We start from the raw sequence: 19,779 nt of genomic DNA on the forward strand, positions 1-19,779 counted from the left end.
CATCAACATTAGATCTAGAACGTTTCCTGAGTTGCAAGTGAAGCACTTTTTTTTTTTTCAAGAAACAATAGAATTGGGACCACAATTACAAGGACTAATATTGTAAGTCAACATGTTCCTCCAATACTACAACCTGTCCCCCTAAATGGGAGCTGGAGTCTGTTGTCAGGCATTGATCATTTTAATGTTATAATCAATCAATCATTCAAATTGTATTTGATTAGCCCATATTCACAAACCCTCAACAAGAGTAAGGAAAAACGATAAAAAAAAACTTTCAACAGGGTAAAAAGAACGTAGAAACCTCAGAGAGATCTACATGTGAGGGAGCTCTCTCCCAGGACGTACAGAAATGTAAAGGAGAACATAATCAAAATAAAGGTTTTAGCACCATTGATAAGGGTAAACATTTTGAAGCATGACTGAAGGTCAATGAATTGATGGATTATTGTCAGTAAGGGTCAAGTATCTGAGGAGAAATACTATACATCAAGCTCCACCATCAGCTGCCACCTCGATCGTGGTCCACCACCACTATCAGATGCCAACACGATACAGGATCCGCTATTATTATCACAATCAGCCAGCACGATACAGAATCGGCCATACTGGATCAACCATTACGATCTTTGATACACGATCCACAGATCGTAATCCATGATGTGGCCACAGCTGCTGCTCTGGATCTGCGGACAATAAGGCAAAGGGACTCCTGGGAAAAGGTCAAGCCTAAAAAAAAAAAAATATATGCTTTTTCTTTGATGTGATATCGATTCAGAATAGGAAGGAGAAACTGGAAAGAGAAGCTCCGTGTGTCATGTGTCCCCCGACATTCAGAATCAGAATTATTATTTTATTTGCAAAGTATGTTTGCACATACAGGAAATTGCTTTGGTGTCGTGCGTTGGTGCACTCAACATAAAACAACAATATAGAACTAAATATATACAGTAACAGAGTTATGGGCACGTGCAGTGCTAAGGTACAGAGATTGGTGATAGTGCCAATAATATATCAAATATAATTATGTGCAAGGGGGGGGGGCAGAGTCAGTGTGATGCAGGGGAATTGTTTGTGAGCCCCACTGCCATGGGGAAAAAACTGTTCAGATGGTGCGAGGTTTTATTCCTGATGGTCCGGAACCTTTTTCCAGACGGGAGTCTCTGGAATAGGTGGTGAATGGGATGGGAAGGATCAGCAATGATCTTGAATGCTCTCCTACTGGTCCTGGAGTGGAACAGGTCTAGGAGGGCTGGCAGGTCACAGCCGATGACCTTCTAGGCTGACGGAATGATCCGCTGCAGTCTGCCCTTTTCCTTGGCAGTGGAGGCAGCAAACCAGACAGTGATTGATGAAGTGAGGATTGACTCAATGATGGCTGTGTAGAACTCAACCATCACTTTCCTTGGCATGTTGAATTTCTTCAGTTGCCGCAGGAAGAAACATCCTCTGCTGGACCTTGTTGATGGTGGAGGTGATGTTCTCCATCCACCTCAGGTCCTGTGCAATTATAGTCCCCAGGAATCTGAAAGATCTCACTGTTTTAACTGGGGAGTCGCACATGGTGAGGGGGGCTGTTTGGGCTGGGCTCCTCCTGAAGTCTGCTACCATCTCTACAGTTTTCAAAGTGTTCAGCTCCAGGTGGTTCTGGCTGCACCAGGAAGCCAGTCGTTAACTTACTCTCTGTAGGCAGCCTCGTCCCCATTGGAGATTAATCCAATTAGGGTTGTGTCGTCAGAAAACTTCAGGAGTTTGACAGAGGGATGGCTGGAGGTACAGTTGTTGGTTAAGAGAGAGAAGAGTAGAGGGGAGAGCACGCAACCTTGTGGGGCTCCAGTGCTCATGGTCCAGGTCTCAGGGGCGAAGAGGTGTGATAGCTGTTTGTGTGTGTGTGTGTGGGGGGGGGGGTTGAGAGTGTCTTTCAAATCTACAGTAAAAGTCATTCAGTTTGTTTGCAAGTTTCAAGTCTTCCAAAGAGTGGGGGGATTTAGTTTTGCAACTGGTGATCACCCGAAGGCCTTTCCAGACTGACGAGTCGCTGGCTGCAAACTCTTGTTCCAGCTTCTTTGAATACTGTCGTTTGGCCTCCTTAATCTCCATGCCAAACGAGTATTTAATCAGTCTGAAACTATCCATTTTCTAACTCTTGAAGGCCACCTCTTTCTCCAAACAAAGCTGTTTGAGTTATGCTGTGAACCAGGGCTTGTCGTTGTTATAACTCACCCTGGTGCGTGTCGGAATACATCTGTCTTCACAGAGGCTGATGTAGGACGTCACAGCATCTGTGAATTCGTCCAGGCTGTTAGAAGCAGTTCTGAAAATGCCAGAGTCAGTGTTTTCCAGGCAGTCACACAGCTCCTCAACAGCTTCTCTGCTGCTCCACTTCTTAGATCTCAGCACAACAGGTTTAGAAAGTTTGAGTTTCTGTCTGTCAAAGCCAATATATGCTTCTCCGAGTCCGTTAGGGACGGACGGACGGATCGGACGGACACTTTTGATTTATAGTTCTACGAGCCTTTTTGTTCTGAAAACAGTTCACCGCCAGAACAGTAGTTGGCGATACGGTAGTCGAGCTTAGAGAAGCTTACCACATTAGGTATATAGAAGAAGTCCACGCTGGCTTATTTACATCCCCCCGGCTCCTCACACACAGTGAACGATGGCAACTAACATAAAAAGGCTGTTGATGACGCAACATTTTTTTTGCTGAAATAAAGTGACTCCCAGCGGGTCATAATGCTTATGTTATCGTGTCTTAGCGTAGCGGTACCCTGGTCTGGTTTCCAAACTGCGTTGCTAATTCAACAGCTGCAACAGCTTGAAGCTACACGGAGGCAGCGGTCTTCACCCCCAGCTTCCACACACAGTCAGCACGGACACCCGATACTAACTACTACCAAGTGTTTGCTTCTAACCTGACGGTGTTTGAGGAACAGTGTCATGACAGCCGTGGAATTAAAGTTAGCGGGTTTTTTGCGCTGTTCCCACCGCAGTTAGCATGGTGGCTAGCCCGCTAGCCCCGTTATGAAAGTTCGTTATAACCGTATGTGACCGTACACACATCCTATAAGTGCTCTAACCAGCCATCATCAGCTGGACAACGCCGCTGGCTTAACACACATTAATCGTAGAGTAGTAGTTGTGATTTAGGTTTATTGTGATTTAGGGAATGAAGCAGGAAGTTTGAGGTCCGGAAATGATGTCGTCCCGAAATGCTGGCTTTAGCGGACCAATCACAGCCAAGGGCTATCCGTGGGCTCTCCGTCATGCCGACGTGTAGTTAGAAAAATCAGAGCTGCACGAAAAGCTCTCCGAGGAGCCCCGGAGAGGCCCGGAGAGGCGTTCCACGGCAAAGAAGGCGGTCCTATCTGTCCGTGTCCGTCAAAACTGAGAAGCATAAATTGGCCTTAAGAGACCCAGGGCAGCGCGGGAAACTGCATGATACGCCTTGCTGTAACAGTGATCCAGAGTATTCAATCAATCAATCAATCTAATTTTATTTGTATAGCCCATATTCACAAATTACAATTCATCTCATAGGGCTTTAACAGGGTGTGACATCCTCTGTCCTTAACCCTCAGCAAGAGTAAGGAAAAACCACTAAAAACCCTTTTAACAGGGTAAAAATATGTAGAAACCTCAGAGAGAGCCACATGTGAGGGATCCCTCTCCCAGGACGGACAGAAGTGCAATAGATGCCATGTGCAGGAGAACATCATCAATAATCAAAGTCTCTAGCATTGTCCCCCCTGGTCGGGCATATGATTAACTGTTTGTATTTTGGGAGTTCCTGAGATAAGTTCTCCTTATAATGGTCCCCAAGGACAATAACAGGGGCATACATGTTCTCTCTCCTTCTCTCCACTCCTAGTATATGCTCCGCGAGTTGTTGTTAAGCCTCGCGAACGTCAGCTTGCGGGGGGATGTAGATTCCAGCCAGGATAAAAGAGGTGAATTAACGGTGAGAGTAGAACTGTCTGCAGGTGATGAAAAAAGTTTCCAGATCTGTAAAATTACTTTCATGTCGCTGCACATGCCATGGTTTATATAAAACACATCTCTCCGCATTTTGTCTTGCGTGAGAGGATTGGGTCGTGGTCCGCACATAACAGCTGAAAGCCTGTCAGCTGTGCGGTGGAGTCCGGTGTAGTTTCGGTCAGCCATGATTCCGTGAAACACAAGACAGAAGAAAGGGAAATGTCTCTATTTGTCCGGATGAGCAGTTTTTTTACTTATTGCACAGCGAGCGAACATATGCTCGGGAGAGGTGAGCGAAATCCTCTCTCCCTGAAGCGCACCAGGGCCCCAGCACACTTTCCTCTCAGTCTCGCTGCGTGACCGAGAAACACTGCACCTTTGATCAGTTAATCCACTAAATCCGAAGAGGCGAGGAAGTTGGAACATAAATCGGATGGTGTTGTGTCCCTGATGGTAAAAAACTTGTCCATTGTGAAAGTAATCCGAGTAGGGTCGCAGTAAACATAATTAAATACTAAAAACAAACAAAGAAGTGCGCAACAACACATTGTGGCAACCGTACGTGGCGCCATCTTGTTATCTTGTTATTCTATACCTATAGAAGCATAACTAAGAGCAGCTCTAAGACAAGCCTGGACCGGCTCTAACTATAAGCTTTATCGTAAAGGAAGGTTTCAAGCCTACTCTTAAACGTACAGATGGTGCCTGCCTCCTGAACTTAAAGTGGGAGATTATTCCACAGGAGAGGGGCTTGATAGCTGAAAGCTCCGGCTCCTACTCTACTTTTAGAGACTTTAGGGACAACAAGTAAGCCTGAATTCTGGGAGTACAGTGCTCTAGTGGGCTGATATGGTACTAACAGCTCTTTAAGGTATAATGGTACCATATTATTATGGGCCTTGAAGGTGAGGAGTAGAATTTAAAATTCTATTCTAGATTTAATTTATGAAGTTCCTTCCGACTTCTTTCTTCTGTCTCTTCCTTGGTCTGCAGCATCGGTTGGTTCTCGTGGATTTTTAAACCTCAGTGAGAACAGCATTATTTCGTCTGCTTCTCTTCCTCGTCTGTGAGTGGAACAGGATTCTCTCCCTTGGCCTCCGTCTCCATTGGTTGAACATTTCTGTAATGGCTTGCGTGTGACCAGCTGGTTGTTCCTTTCACCTTAACTGCCGTAGGTGTGGTCAAAACGATTGATGGGGTCCTATCTATCTGGGTTTTCTCCAGTGCTTCCTCTTCAGGTCCCGTCTCCTGGTTTCATAATCTGAAACCAGGAGACGGTCTTCTGGCTGTGGGAGTGCTGCTTTCACCTGTTTGTGTAAAAGGCTAGTGGTAGTGTTGAAAGTTGATTAATTGATTTATTTACTTAGAGAGGCTAGAGGAGTGTCAATCAAATTGACATTTGCAGTATGTCGGTTTGTTTTGCCTCTTCCTTTGATGCTGTATCTGCTTGCACATTACCTGTTACCTGTCCAGCGTGCTGGAGACAAATTAGCTGTTTTTGCTCTAGCAGAATAGAAGAAACAGAATGCGGCACTAACGCCGGGTTTACACTGGACCCGGAAGCGGCGCGCAGCCCCAATGAAAAACAGGCGCCTCCTTTACGCCCCTGTTACACAATTGTGATGTTCACATGGGCTGCGATATTTTAGCATTGTTACTGTGTCAACTTTACAGGCCTGTTTTGTTGGTAAATTCTTTAAATCCTCAACATACCATGCTTCCAGCTGGTAACTGCAAGTCCTCAAGATTGCAGGGCATTATACAAAACCTTGGGACATACATGTGAATTTATATTATTTGCCCTGGGATGTGAAAGCAAACCAATACTGAGAGTCTGGACTAGCCAAATCAACAACTGAGAACCACATGCTTTCTGGTGGAACTTGTGAAAGTATGTTGGAAAAAGAGCTGTTCTTACTGGTGACTACTGGTGAACGAAGACTCCAGTTTTTCACAGGTTTTTAATAACTGGTGTTATCCCTTCTACTGCCTTTTGTTTGAGTGGGTATTGTGCTCGACATGGGCAGTATGGGCTTCTAGGCTTCACATGGAGAGGTTCAGTCCCTTTAACTAATCCTACATCATACTTATCTTTAGTCCACAGCTTTTATGGCACTTCTTGTAACTCTGATGAGCCAAGGATTAACTGAGAAAAATGTCTTTAACCCTTTTTTTAAATTTAGCAGTTTGTGCTAGCTGCCCAGCTCTTCTCTGAAGTGCTCTGAAATGGGCATTGGTAAGTTGCATTTTTTTTCTTTTTTTTTTTTAAACTCCTTCACTAATTGTGGCTGTGCATTTAATATCAGAAGCTTGCATGAACATTTGCTGTGACGTCATATGTGTGTGCGCTATTTCAAGCAGATCTGAGGTTATGGACTTGGGCTCTGAGGGTAACAGGTCCCATTGGTATATGTACAGTGGCTGACCATGTTCTAGTCGTACATATTGACCTGGGATATCTGATCTGGTGACTTTCATGCATTCCTCTGTACAATGCAAAATCAAGCCTAAAGCATAGATTAGGTCTAATGTTAACAACTTTTATTTTATATTTTAGATCCCCATCTGTTGTAGGTACAGACATTGGTGTGGTATATGATTCTGGTATTGTGGAGCCTGGTGCCCTAATAGTGTGGATATATCTACCATTCAATTTTGGAGGATTTGGAAATTCACTTCAGCCATTCTCAGGAAATCAAAAGTTCTCTATCCACGACGGAACCTGTTTACAGGAGTCATCACCATGATTCTCACACATTGCTTTTGCACATCCCATAAGATTAGACTTGTCAGTCAAAGATTTGCTTTAAATTGTTCCCATTTTGATATTAATTTGCCGTCTCTCACTTACCAGCCATCACAGATGTCTCTCAGACCTGACATCATTATCATCGATATTATTCAATATTTCTTTTATCAATGGGTCCCCCCACACACACACACACGTGATGTCAATCCTTACCTTAGACGTCTCTCAATAATAATAATGTATCCTCCTTAAAAAAAAATGATGCCGTATCAAACTCTCTCCAACCCTTACACATAATATAATATACCCCTTATAGGGCTGCATAATATATTGAAAATCTATCTTCATCACGATATCAATGTGTGCGATAGACTCACTACTGTTTATATCAATACTGATCTTCATATAAGGATCGATATGTTTATTAATTAAATAAATCTTTATTCAGAGCAGCTCATTCATCAGCTGCTCGCTCAGTCTTCCCCCCTCTGGCTCTCTCTCTCTCTATCTCTCTTTCTCTTCTTTGCTTTCTCACCCACACACGATCAGACACATATGTAAACTAAGTCTGGGTAAAAAAAAGACTCTAAACATAGGAAAAGCATGGTACGTTACGGTTTGTTTGATGCAGTCTATGCAGCGCACAGCACGAATGATAGAGACACAGAGGAGCAGTAAATTACAGGCAGAGCCACTAAAAACTATAATTTTTATTTCTTATTATTTATGGTTCTCCAAGGGTTGCGCGTGTTGAAAACCAATTCACGGCCAGAACACTAGTGGAGTAATTATTTTTTGTCGAAGATGACCTTAGAGACGCCTTCTTTGTGTGTGGCAGTCGTCGTCGGTAGCCAATGTTTATTTATCGCAGTAGCCTATGTTTATTTATAGAAAATCATATCATCATCGCAATATTAAACAGCGTTATCGCACATCGCATGTTGTGCAATCCTACTGCTTTTTTATAATGTTGCATAAAGCATAAATAAAGTCAGAAGTACTGTGCCAAGTAGAGAACCTTGTGGGACTCCATGAATAAAGCTTTTTTCAGACATGCAGACTTGATGATGCTTCGTCTTTGGGCAAGATAATGATCTCCCAATTTGTCCCTGGGGGCTCTGTATGAGTGATGTGTGAGAGAGAGAAAGTGCTGAATTAGTGGATGGCAAAGCTGTAGTGTGAAGCACTTTGAGTAGTCAGTAGCAAAAAGCATACTCCTGCCTTATAAAGCAGGTGACTAAAGGCATAGCACTTGCTTGCTTACATCACAATATAATTGTGGAATGCCTCTTGGTCTGCAATTTATCTAATTGAGACATTTACATTTGTACAATTTTTATAATAAGCACAACTATAATTTGAAAAACAACAATGTTCCAATAACTATTGATCAATAGATTGTCGATTAATAGATTATGCTTTCTTTAATGGTCTTCCCATTATGTTAGGCCGGAACACAAAGATATGACACAAAATTGAAGTGAACTACGTTCACAAGATTTAACATAACAATAGAAGAGGAAAGACTAATCAATATCACAAGATATAGAAATCAGAGCCACCATCTCTCTCTTTGTCATCTTTTGATAAGTCTGTCAATTCTGTTAGGAAGAATATTAATCAGGAAAGACTTCTTGAAGAGATAATTGAAATGTCCTTTCGAATTTGTCACAGACATTAACTTGGACTGAAGGATTAACTGATTTGAATTTGGTAGCCCAATATTGACCTCCTAACAGTCGGTTGAAATTCACCTAAAACGCCTATCTGAGGCATACCCAAAGTAAATTGAAAGCTGTTCTTGAACCATTTGGAGTACATGCATGGTTTTGGTGTGGGACTGATGAGCTGGAAAACACAATGGAACCACAGTATGAAGTGTTACCTAGCCCAAGTTCAAATTTGATAACAATACCAAAGTAAATTCATATTTTACACATTCTATTTTTACACATTTTCTAAGGGTATGACGAGGCGGTTTCCAATTGGAGACACCAAAGGACCCTTGGTAACCATTGTCACACACTTTCACAGTGAAAGAAAAAGGGCACTCACACACTCTCCCCCAGATCAGAAGTAACTCCTAAAGATACACACACTGTGAAACAGATAGCCATACACAAAATCAACCAAAACACTTGTTTGCCTTTTACGCACAGCTGTTCGTCTTTATGCAGTGATTTCCCCGCCGTGGCTTTAACTTTACCCCATGTGCATGTTGGAAATTTCATTGGCTAAATGAAACGCTAGTTATCAGAACAATCGGTTGCAGTTAGCTAAGTCTTTACACGACAGAAGAGGGGCAAGCACTGTCCTTCAACAAGGTCTCTCGTTGGCTATTGTAGGCTGTGGAAAAACCCATGCCAGCTCCTATTGGGTCAAGTTATCAAGATCAGCTTTGTTTACATGCAAATGGGAGTTACGAGGGAAAATACATTAAAGGTTACACATAGCTGCCAGCTTCTCTGAGATGAAGCAACAACAGTTTGTGGGTATTCTTTGATGTAATAATGCGTTTTGGACTGAGTATGTTACTGGATTGGATCGTCTAGACAAGGGGTGTCCAAACTTTTTATCAAGAGGGCCACATACAGAAAAAAATTCTAAGGTCTGGGCCACTCACGCCTCCACGCCCCCCTGCCCTGGAGCGGACTGTTGACAGTGTGTCTCAATCGCGTCGCTCAGGATAGGGGGCGTGGCTGCATTCTGATCGACAGCTGGCAAGTCAGGGGTGAGTTGGGCGCCACCTACTGTCTAAACTGAGAAGTACAATACAGTGGACCATAGTCTATTACATTACAATTCATTTTGCTGACGCTTTTATCCAAAGCGATTTACAATCACTGCATTCAAGGGTACCCAAGGGTACAAACCCAGAACAGCAAGAATAATATTTTTTTTAAATTTAATTAAATTTTTAGGGGGCCAATTTAAAATGGATGGTGGGCCGCAGGTTGCCTCCGGGCCGTAGTTTGGACTCCCTGGACTAGACCTTTGGCAATATAATAAGACCTTTTTTGTTGGAATGTTATCGATCTCTGGATATGATGAGTGAGTGACCACCATTTTGTTTGTTTGTTTTGTTTTTGTGGCTGGTGGTGAAATGGTTTACATCGATCGAATCACAAGAATCTTAGCTTTCCAAAGATATGTTGCATCAGTACCTAGCTATACGAAGCAGTTTTGTAAATAACGAAGTTTGAAACTTAACAGTACGACGGCCTGCAAAAGGTCAAGGTTCTGGTGGCCTCGCAAATTATTATTCTACTTCAACATGACGTTTTAAGATCAGCTTAAGGAAATGTCTTCAAATTTGGTACAAACATCACTTGGACTCAAAGGTGACTGATTGCATTTTGTAGGGCATAGAACATAAAGTCAAAGCCACATTGCCTGCGTTATTTTGGACACGATATAGGAAGGCCAAAAGTGAATTTCATTACTTATGGCAGACACATTCTATTAGACTCAAGGACGACCTGAATAGAATTAGGTGGTACAAGGTCAAAGGTCAAGGGTAGTGCGACCTCACGAAGCACATTTGTATGTTTGTCTTCTCAAAATCAGGGAATGTGTTTAAATTCGATTTTTATTTCCTTTCTGAATTTTACTGGAAGCCAATGCAGAGAAGCTATGACAGGAGTAATATGATCTTCTCTTCTAGTTTCTTTGTGATTGTGATAACAGTACATTGGATTATAGAGAATGTGTGTAAATATATTTATATTTCCATCTTTACTCTATCTACAGAATGTGTTGGCAAAGGCGTTGTATGACAATGTGGCCGAATCACCGGATGAGCTGTCCTTCCGGAAGGGAGACATTATGACTGTGTTAGAGCGTGACACACAGGGGCTGGATGGCTGGTGGCTCTGCTCCCTCCATGGTCGCCAAGGCATCGTCCCCGGCAACCGTCTCAAGATACTGGTCGGCATGTATGACAGTAAGCAGCAGCAACAGTCCATGCCTTCTACACCAGATCCAGCCGCATGTTCCACCTCCGTTGTGCAGCGACCTCTCCCACCTCATAGTGCTTACACCCAACAAACCCTTGCTCTTTCTTCTGCTGCTATTGCTACATCCTCCGGGTTTGCCAACAAGCCCCTTCCCTCAACTCAGTACACGTCCATGCACCAAACCTACTGCACCCCCAGTCCTTCACAGCCCAACCTTGACTCTGTCTATATGATGCCCCCCTCTCACAGCCCAAAACCATCCACAAGTACCCATGGTCTTTATCAGGTCCCCTCTGGCCCAAGCGGACCCAGGCCACTGGCCATGCCAGGACCCCCTAGTAAGGCACCAGCTTTAGCACAGAGAAAGTACCAGCTGCCTGCAAAGGACATCTACCAGGTGCCCCCTTCTCTGGGCCCAGGGCCCGGCCAGGGAGCAGCCCTGACTGGCAGTACAGAAGCAGGGCAGGATTTGTACCAGGTGCCATCATCCCTTGAAAAGAGGAACTGGGAGAGCAGCAACAAGCCACCGGGGAAGGTAAGTCATAGGTAGACATAGGAAAAAGGGAAGAAACAAAATTAAGTAAAGTGGAGAAAAATGCTGCCTCTAGATGCACTGAATAAATATGTGTGTCAATGGGTGAATGAAAAAACTGTACTTTAAAGTGCTTTGAGTGATCATCAAGAAAAATACTATAAATACTGACCATTTACTATATGGCATTCACCAGCCACTCCGAAATTTATGTTATCATTGGTAGGCAGGAAGAACTGAACATAAGAGGTTATTCCAAAATAAAACAAACAAAATGATGCCCTTGTAAGAGTATCTCAGAGCAGATCTTGTCTTCACACTGCACACCACGATGTTTGATACAATTTGCTGATGTTGCGTGTTCTCTTATCCCAAATATGAGAAGAGCAGTTCTCGTTTTGGTTCAACAAGTATTTATAAAGAAGCAATGAAAAGGTATGAAAAGTTCAGCAAAGCAAAGGGAACCAATGCACAGCCCCGGCCCTCTAGCAGAACCGGGCAGTCATGAGTCGTGCTGCAATGACGGCGGTTGTAATACTTTACAACAGTAGGTATAATTTGATTTGTCAATAATGAAGGGGAGTCGAGACTTGGTTCTTCCTTGATGGTGCGCAGGCGTAGTCCACCCTCTTGGGACTGGAATCAGGAAATGGCAACATTTCCTGATTCCAACAAATGGCAGCTCCCAGTCTCGCTCCTCCTCTGATAGGCGCTGGGCAAATCTTCACTTCATGACAGTTTTAGTTTTGTGTTTCATAAACAAGCCTTTACTCAGCTAACGACACTGTTGTTGTGCATTGGAGTAAAGAATTTTGTGTTGCTGCTCTATCGGATGTATGTTCTGTTTGTGTAAGCATTTGCATCCTCCAAACAAAACAATGCCACTCTATCTTCCCTCCAGAACCTGGGGCAGCTAATTTCTAAAGTTTATAAGCACAGTGCATTCATGTATGTGTGATGTTTGAATAAGCTAAGGGAGATATGCTTTTATATAGAAAGGTTAGGTATGAGAAGAAGCTAAAATATAGTGTATAGTATGCCACAGATTCTGGGTAGCGCTGTGAAGCCCTGTGAACGGCTCGCGATCGACAGCTATGGTGTCAGGGTCCGTTCTATCTATCGGGTCAGAAGCACACTGAAAATTAATTTTAAACGATATAAGTGATATACTATATTTTATATAAACGATAAAATAAGCATACTATACTTTCAATTTCCCCGATTTTTGCCCCCACATGATGAAATTTCCCCATCTTTAATTGTGTACTTAATCCACAAATTTGTCAGTTGTGTCTAAACAGACAGAAACACACAAGCACATTTCTCTTGTGGGGGCGGCTATAGGCTTGTGTAGACCGGCGTGGAGAAATGTGCTTCCTGTGTGAACAGCCAGACTCTTTTGATATTTTTTATTAAATATTTGCATTGTTTTTTTAAATTCTACATCCAGTATATTTTAGCAATAAAATAAAAATATTTTTTTGTTGACCACTGGAGTGAAGGTAGCAATTTGCATTTGTGTATGTTTGTGTGTCTGTGGGCACCAGCATTGCCAGGGCCGGCCCTGCCTGTCCTTAACCTTCAACAAGAGTAAACTAACAAACCTTAGTAACCAGGGGAAGAATGTAGAAACCGAAAAGAGAGCCACATATGAGCAATCCCTCTCCCAGGATGGACAGAAGTTCAATAGATGTAGCTGAACACATCAATACAATTAAAATATTAAAATAGCATTGATTAGAATAAATGGTTTTCAGCATAATTGAAAGGTGTGTCAATATTTGAAGTATTAATACATAAGGAAATGTTGGATAGAGATGAAGGGAGCAGTAATGATAATTGAAACGGAGGAGGTTTTGCTGGTAATGGTTGAACAACAGCAAACCCTGGTCACTGCAAAATTTACAGATTAACAGCTACAGCAAATTAACGACCACCTCAACCAGCTGATCGAGTTCTAATCTGGTTTTTAAAGACAATGGGACAAACCTGACACCATCGCCCACGACGACCAGCCCCTATCCGAGAGCATCACCAACACCAGCTCAGCAGGGGTCTGTGACTCTCGTATGCAGAGCATGAAGCTGGGGAAACATGTCTCTGACCCCCGGACTATCAGTACCGGATGGCTGCATTCTTTCTCCTCTGCTCTCCTCCCTGGACGGCTTCTTGAAGGGCTATCCAAATTTGTATGGGACCCTTTGTGACTCCGTTTCAAGGGGCAATATAACCCCCAAAAACAAGGGGTAGGGCCAAGTGGTGAAATCGGATTGGGCCTAAATCAAAATAATATTTTATCAGGTTTGTGTGGAATTCTCCCTCGGATAATTTTTGATTTAAATCATTTTATAGGGTAGGGGGCAGACACAGTCTTTATGGAGTTGTGGCTGTGTGGCTTATCTAGAGGTAACACAAAGAAGTGTGTAGGACTGCATCTCTGCCTCCTAGTCCGAACTCTGGGTTGTCAATTTGGATTTATAAACTGAGTTATATTCATACATAATAGAAACTCTCCATCCAATACTGTCTCTCCTCATAATATCAGGTTGCCTATAAAAAGTTTCAGAATTGTCCACAAAGCTCACATGGTTTGCAGGACACAGCCAGCAGTTTAACATTGTGGCTGAATATGTCATTACTGTTCAAAATAGCTAGCGGTCCAGAGAATACTATTGAGTCTGACATTGTTTTGACATATGCACTGTTAAAACCCTGAGGTTGTGTGGCTCTCTCTCTCTCTCTCTTTTGTACCAGCCCGTTCTTAGTAGGAGTGGGTAGCATATCTGTTTAAGCCATGTTTTCTCCTGTTTTGTTTGGTTGAGGGGTTAGGTCAGTACCATGTCTTTTTTTTCCTTAATTTTGTGTAGGGAAGTTAAGGTTGTCTGGCCTTAGGGTTGTTTTTTTGTTTATGGTTTTGCTGTTAGCCCACCCTGAACGAAAAGTGTCAATAAACACAAACAGGCTGTAAATTGATTGTTGCTGGTTCTTGGGAGCGTGGAAAGGAGGGGGGAACTCTTGTATTATGTTACGACTGTATTTTCCCCTAGGCGGGTTGTAAAAGCACACAACAATAAATGGAGCCAGAGAAAGTCTTCAGGTTCTTGGGTGTGTTGTTTGACGCTCAACTAAAATGGAATGAACACATACCCCAGCTACTCTCCAAATGTAAAAAGAAATGTAATGTGATAAGATGTCTTAGAGGGTTAGAATAGGGACTGAGCAGGTCATCAATGATAATGATTTTATGAAGCATTCGTTAGATCTGTTCTAGACTACGGTTTTAACAGTTATGGTTCAGCCCTAAAACATTGTTAAAAAGTGGGAGGTTGTGCAAGCTCAATCTTTATAAAATCTGGAACAGATTTTGTTTCAACAGAGATCAAAAATAATTACAAGCCTTTGGAGACAACTTTTTTGGGCCACATGCGACTGCTCGGACTGAAAGCGGCCATCTTGGATGAGTCCAGTGAGGAAGACGAAGGCAGCGATGATGGTGATATAAAGAAGAGGCCTACACCGTGTTACTCTAAAAGGACTGATGGTAGACACTGGAGCAACATCAAGTATTATCACGGATATTGACAAGTTTAAGAAGTTTGATGAGACTTTCCAGCCAAAATAGCACTTTCTGGAGTTAGCTGAAGGAACAAGAACGAGCGGTGTAGTCATCATGTGACTACAATGCTGAAGGGGGCGCTCCACAAGACATATTTTCTGTCAAAGCGCCTACAGCCAACAGAGCTGAGGATGTAACCGACTCATACACAAGAACGGTACAAAATTTGCCATTGAAGAGTATGATAGACTTACTATCTTAACACTGAAGAGTTATGATGTTTATACCTGTGACTAAATACTTGGTCACTGCAACTATAATGATGTGTCACAGGTAAGAGAGGGAATGAAAATCAAGGGCAAGATCGATAAGTCTAACTTGAAATGTGAAATCTGTACACAAGGGGAATTTGTTCAGAGTAAGAACAGAGAACCCTATGAAAGAGCAAAAGCAGCACTTGAGCTTGTGCTCACTGATATTTAGCTGGCCCTATTGAGCCAGAGGCAAAATACGGATTCAGATACACATTAGCATTTACTGATGACTATTTAGGTGCGGTGTTTGCTTATTTCTTGAAGGCAAAGAGTATTACTACCAAAGCCACAGAGAAGTTCATTGCTGAAATGGCACCTTATGGAAAAATCGATCGTATCAGATCAGACAATGGCACTGAGTTTACGGCAACAGACTTCAGTCGCTACTCAGTAAGAATGTGATAAGACCAAAATCTAGTTGTCCAGGCTTGAATGTGTGGTTTTGGCAAATTGGTGCCTGTATAGAGACACAAGGGGCCCGGCGAGCAATCTTTTCTGGTTTAATATTCGCAAATAATTCTTTAGGGTAATGGACTGGAAAACAAAAGTGCAGGAAGTGAAGTCCTTCTCCGCCTCTGCACCGCTGCAATTCCAGTATGTAAGAGCTCTTGAGTTAGCTGCCCAGTAGTAGTGTTTCAGAATTGGCAAACCGAGACCACGCTTTTTAGTGGGCTTATATAGGTGAGACTTGGATATCCTGTGTGATTTGTAACCCTTTTGTGGCAATTTCTACAAGCCCACTTTAACAACGAGGAAACGAGACTCAAATCTATTACAGTATTGTCACACTTTAATGCTCAGAGCATGGTGCATACAACAAAGGTTAGTTTGTAATATGCAAACCGATGGGACACAGTTCTTTGTCTTTATACATCTGGCTCACCCCTTCCACTCTGGTTGGGGTTGTTACAAAGTCAAAGGTTGAGATTTTCTGATGACATGAAAACAACAATGCCTTGTTAAAGCAATCAGGCCAAGATTCATTCAGTAGTACAGGATACAGCATGATCAAGGTTGCAATGTATGATATTCAATCATGATCAATCAAAGGGGAAATAAACATTATCATATTGTGGTCAAATGTTACATTTCCCTTACGTTATATGAAAGAAGCTTTGATAGATTCGAGCGTTGAGCGTCTTAATAAAGAATGCATTTAAATATATGGTCAGGTTCTAAAAAAGATATAGAAACCTAGTTAAGCTGGCCATTTTGACTGCGTTTTCCCGTCCTATCATGGATAAGGGCAATATTCTCCAGGAGTCAATATTTTCTTAGATTTTTTCTATTGATTCTGTAGAGTTACATTTAAAAAAATGTTTTGGATCTCTCGTGAGATTAAGGCCAAGATACATGAAACGATCTTTCACTACACGTAAAGGCAGTTTTTCCAAAAAGTCGTTTTTGAATTTATCTACCAAAGGCATAAATTCGCTCTTTGACCCATTCTTTGAATGTAACCCCAAATCCAATCTTCCTGAGAGTCTCAATCAAATAGGGCCACTTTGTCATTTCAAACGCCTTGTGCGCATCTAAGGATAGTATAGCAGGGTTATCATCAAAACATTTAACATTTTGCAGACATTACATAAGGAGTACCTGTCTGGTACAAAACCTGTTTGGTCTGGGTGGATTATGCTTGCTATATGGTTGCCCAGCCTTTTTGCTAATACTTTTGTTATTATTTTTAGTTAAAAATTTAGCAGGGCAGTGGGCCTGATTGATTCAGGTAGAAAAACTTATATCATACATGTTGATGAACTTCCAACATATAAAACCATGTGATTGATGCTAGTTGAAGATTAGCCGGAATTGCTAAGAGATGTCGTTTTTTCTACAATGTTGGCTGTGGGGTAAAGTGAGACAGATGCTGTGGGGTAAAGTGAGACATGAAGCACAAGTTAAGTTTAGTCTTAAACATATATTAGTGTAATACACAACAAGAGATGGAGAGAGCAGCCGCTGAGGTCATGCAAGGAAACAAGTCCTTAAGAAAAGCTGGATGGGATAGAAATATTAACAAGACAACCCTCAAAAGATTCATAAAGACAAAAGAGAAAGGGGAAGTAAAATCAGTAGCCTGGGGTGCAGTAGCTGAGGCAAAGAGAATATTCACAGATGATATGGAGGAGGAGCTTGCCAAACACTTCAACAACCCGCTGACCAGTTCCATGGCCTTGCTCCAGTTAAGTGCCGTGAACTTGTATTTGAATACGCAGAGAAAAACAATATCCCTGTCCCTGCCAATTGGACAGTGAAACAATGTGCAGGTAAGCTAGGGTGTGCAAGAGATCACATGAATCATAATAATTATTAATGCGCTTAATTGACCAATCCCCATGATTCTGTACTAGTCCGATATTAGTTTTGTAATGTGTGGTTGTCAATCTAGGTGTCAGGATTTTAACTATTACAACATGTGTTGTTATGGTAGTTTTAAAGTGGAAAAAGTAATTGGATCACTTTACCACCTTGATTTTTCTGGTCTGTCTCACTGTACCCCTTAGCTGGGGTAAAGTGAGACACAAGACCACTTTTTAAAAAACAATCATATTTCCACTCCGCTTTGTCCTGAATACATTCTGATCATTTCCATTGCAAGGAAACATCCTGATTTGATGGGAAATTTGTAAATTTGACTGATATATCGTCTTAGCTCGCCTAGAGGGGAGCAAATGTAAAAAATGTCTCACATTACCCTGCTCTATCCCCTATTGGTGTGAGAGGATTTTGAAAAGCCTTGTAAAAGTAGGGCCCAAACCTATCCGGTCCGGCCACCTTTCCAGAAGGGAATGCTTTTATTACCTCCTGTACCTCAGATGCCAAGAAATCCAAGTCCAAATTTTCCCTGAAGGCGGCATCCAATTGTGGGAGTTGAAGCGGTTCGAAGAAACAATTTAAGTCTTCCTGTGCAGCTGTCGATTTGAATGTGTAAATCTCTGAGTAAAACTTCTGAAATCTATTGTTGATATCTTTCAAGTCAGTAAGCATCAGGCCAGATTTGGATTACATATTTAGAGATGACTAGTTTCGCTTGTTCTCCCTTTAAATGATTGCCAATAACTTTTGTGGTTTTTCACCAAACTCAAAGTGTCTGTTTAAGTTTGAGAAGTGTTTTACCAATCTGTCCCTCCTTAATATAATTGTATTCATATTTCAATTTGAGGATATAACTATAATCTGATTGGAGCAAAGAGCTTTCATACACCTGTTCAGCAACCAGCAATTCACCATCAATCTCCTCCATTCTATTTCTCCTAGCCCATTTCAATGTAGCTCCATAAGAAATAATGTGACCTCTAATATACGCTTTTAGTGTTTCTCACAATGTTGAGTCACTCACCTCCCCGTTGTCATGGATCTCAAGAAACTGTTAAATATTCGTTGTTGTGTATTTTTTAAATGCTTGGTCTTGGAGTAAGAGGGGATTGAAACGCCAGGTATAGGATTGTCTGGGGAGGGACATTCGGAAGGTCAACTCAACCGGACTATGGTGTGTTATTATTATATTGTGATTTTTGACATTGTCAATATTGGAGATTAGTCTAGAGTCAACTATAAAATAGTCGATCCATGTATAGAACTTATGGACATTAGAATAAAAAGAATAATCACGATCAGATGGATGTTTCAGTCGCCAAATATCCACCCCCTTCTGTGACATCATCAAATTATTGAGAGTTTTAACAGCCACAATACTGGGGGGAGGAGCTGAGGATAGTCTGTCCAGATATGGGTCAAGATAAAAATTTAAGTCACCTCCGATCATTATATGACTTATATGACATTTACCAGTGCAACTGTGAGTAGATTTATATATCCAGTTGGGATTAAAAACCTGCCATTTGGATCAATGATGGATGACTGAAAACATAAAGGTATAGTCTTATGGAAAAGGATGGCCACGCCTCTAGCCTTTTATTTGAAAGGAGATTGATAGACCTGTGTGATCTAGTTAGCCCTCAGTTTCCTGTGCTGAGTGACTTTAACATGCGTTTCTTGTTAGAAAATTATGTCGGATTTGCAGTACATGAAAAAACAAAACTCCCACCCAGCCCCTCGTTGTCACACACGGTACAGATCAGATTAAACATTAAGGAAAGTAAACAAAAATCGCCCTGGGAACAATTCAGTGATCAGGGAGCGTATTCTACGTTTGCATTTCGCATAGTAGCCTTTCTTAGATTTTGCTCAATGAAGTTCTTCGCTTCAGCCGGGTCGTTCAATACCTTCACATGCCCCTGATGATGAGCGTGGAGTTTGGCCAGGAACCGCAGCCAGTGCCGGATCTCCTTCTCTCTCAGCAGCTGTTGTACTGCACGGAAGCCCCGCAGTTAATCCATCACCTTCGGTAAAAATCAAGATTCGGTTTACTTCGTATTCCGTTGACTGCTGCCTCCAGAGCATCACCCATGCTATTATCGTGCAGGTTTGAGAGCCTTCTGATGGTCTGGGTTGTTGTCTGCGGTGCGCCCTATCAATAACTACCGGCTTAGGGAAGTTGTCGTTCCCTAGCAACTTGGGAATCAAATTGGAGACAAACTCGATTGGCCTCCCTTTCGTTTTTTCGGTGGAGGAAAATATAAACTGACCGTAAAGATTCTTAGAGGAAAAACGTAGAGTCTAGCATTAAAGAGGCGATTATATAAGTAGAACTGTGTGAGCCTCGAGAAAACACGTCTACACTGCACTCA

The 19,779-nt window shown here is 42.1% G+C and overlaps 1 protein-coding gene across 2 annotated transcripts in view; it reads left to right on the plus strand.

The window, feature by feature from the left end:
- The window catches only part of bcar1 (BCAR1 scaffold protein, Cas family member), a 114,781-nt gene that overhangs the window by 79,354 nt on the left and 15,648 nt on the right, over positions 1-19,779 (plus strand). For both annotated transcript variants that reach the window (XM_062390317.1, XM_062390316.1), the window contains exon 2: positions 10,478-11,218. In XM_062390317.1, the coding sequence (XP_062246301.1) occupies positions 10,478-11,218 (741 nt within the window). The remainder of the gene's footprint in view (positions 1-10,477; positions 11,219-19,779) is intronic.

The sequence above is a fragment of the Platichthys flesus genome, chromosome 6, assembly GCF_949316205.1.
Source record: "Platichthys flesus chromosome 6, fPlaFle2.1, whole genome shotgun sequence".
Lineage (NCBI taxonomy): Eukaryota > Metazoa > Chordata > Actinopteri > Pleuronectiformes > Pleuronectidae > Platichthys > Platichthys flesus.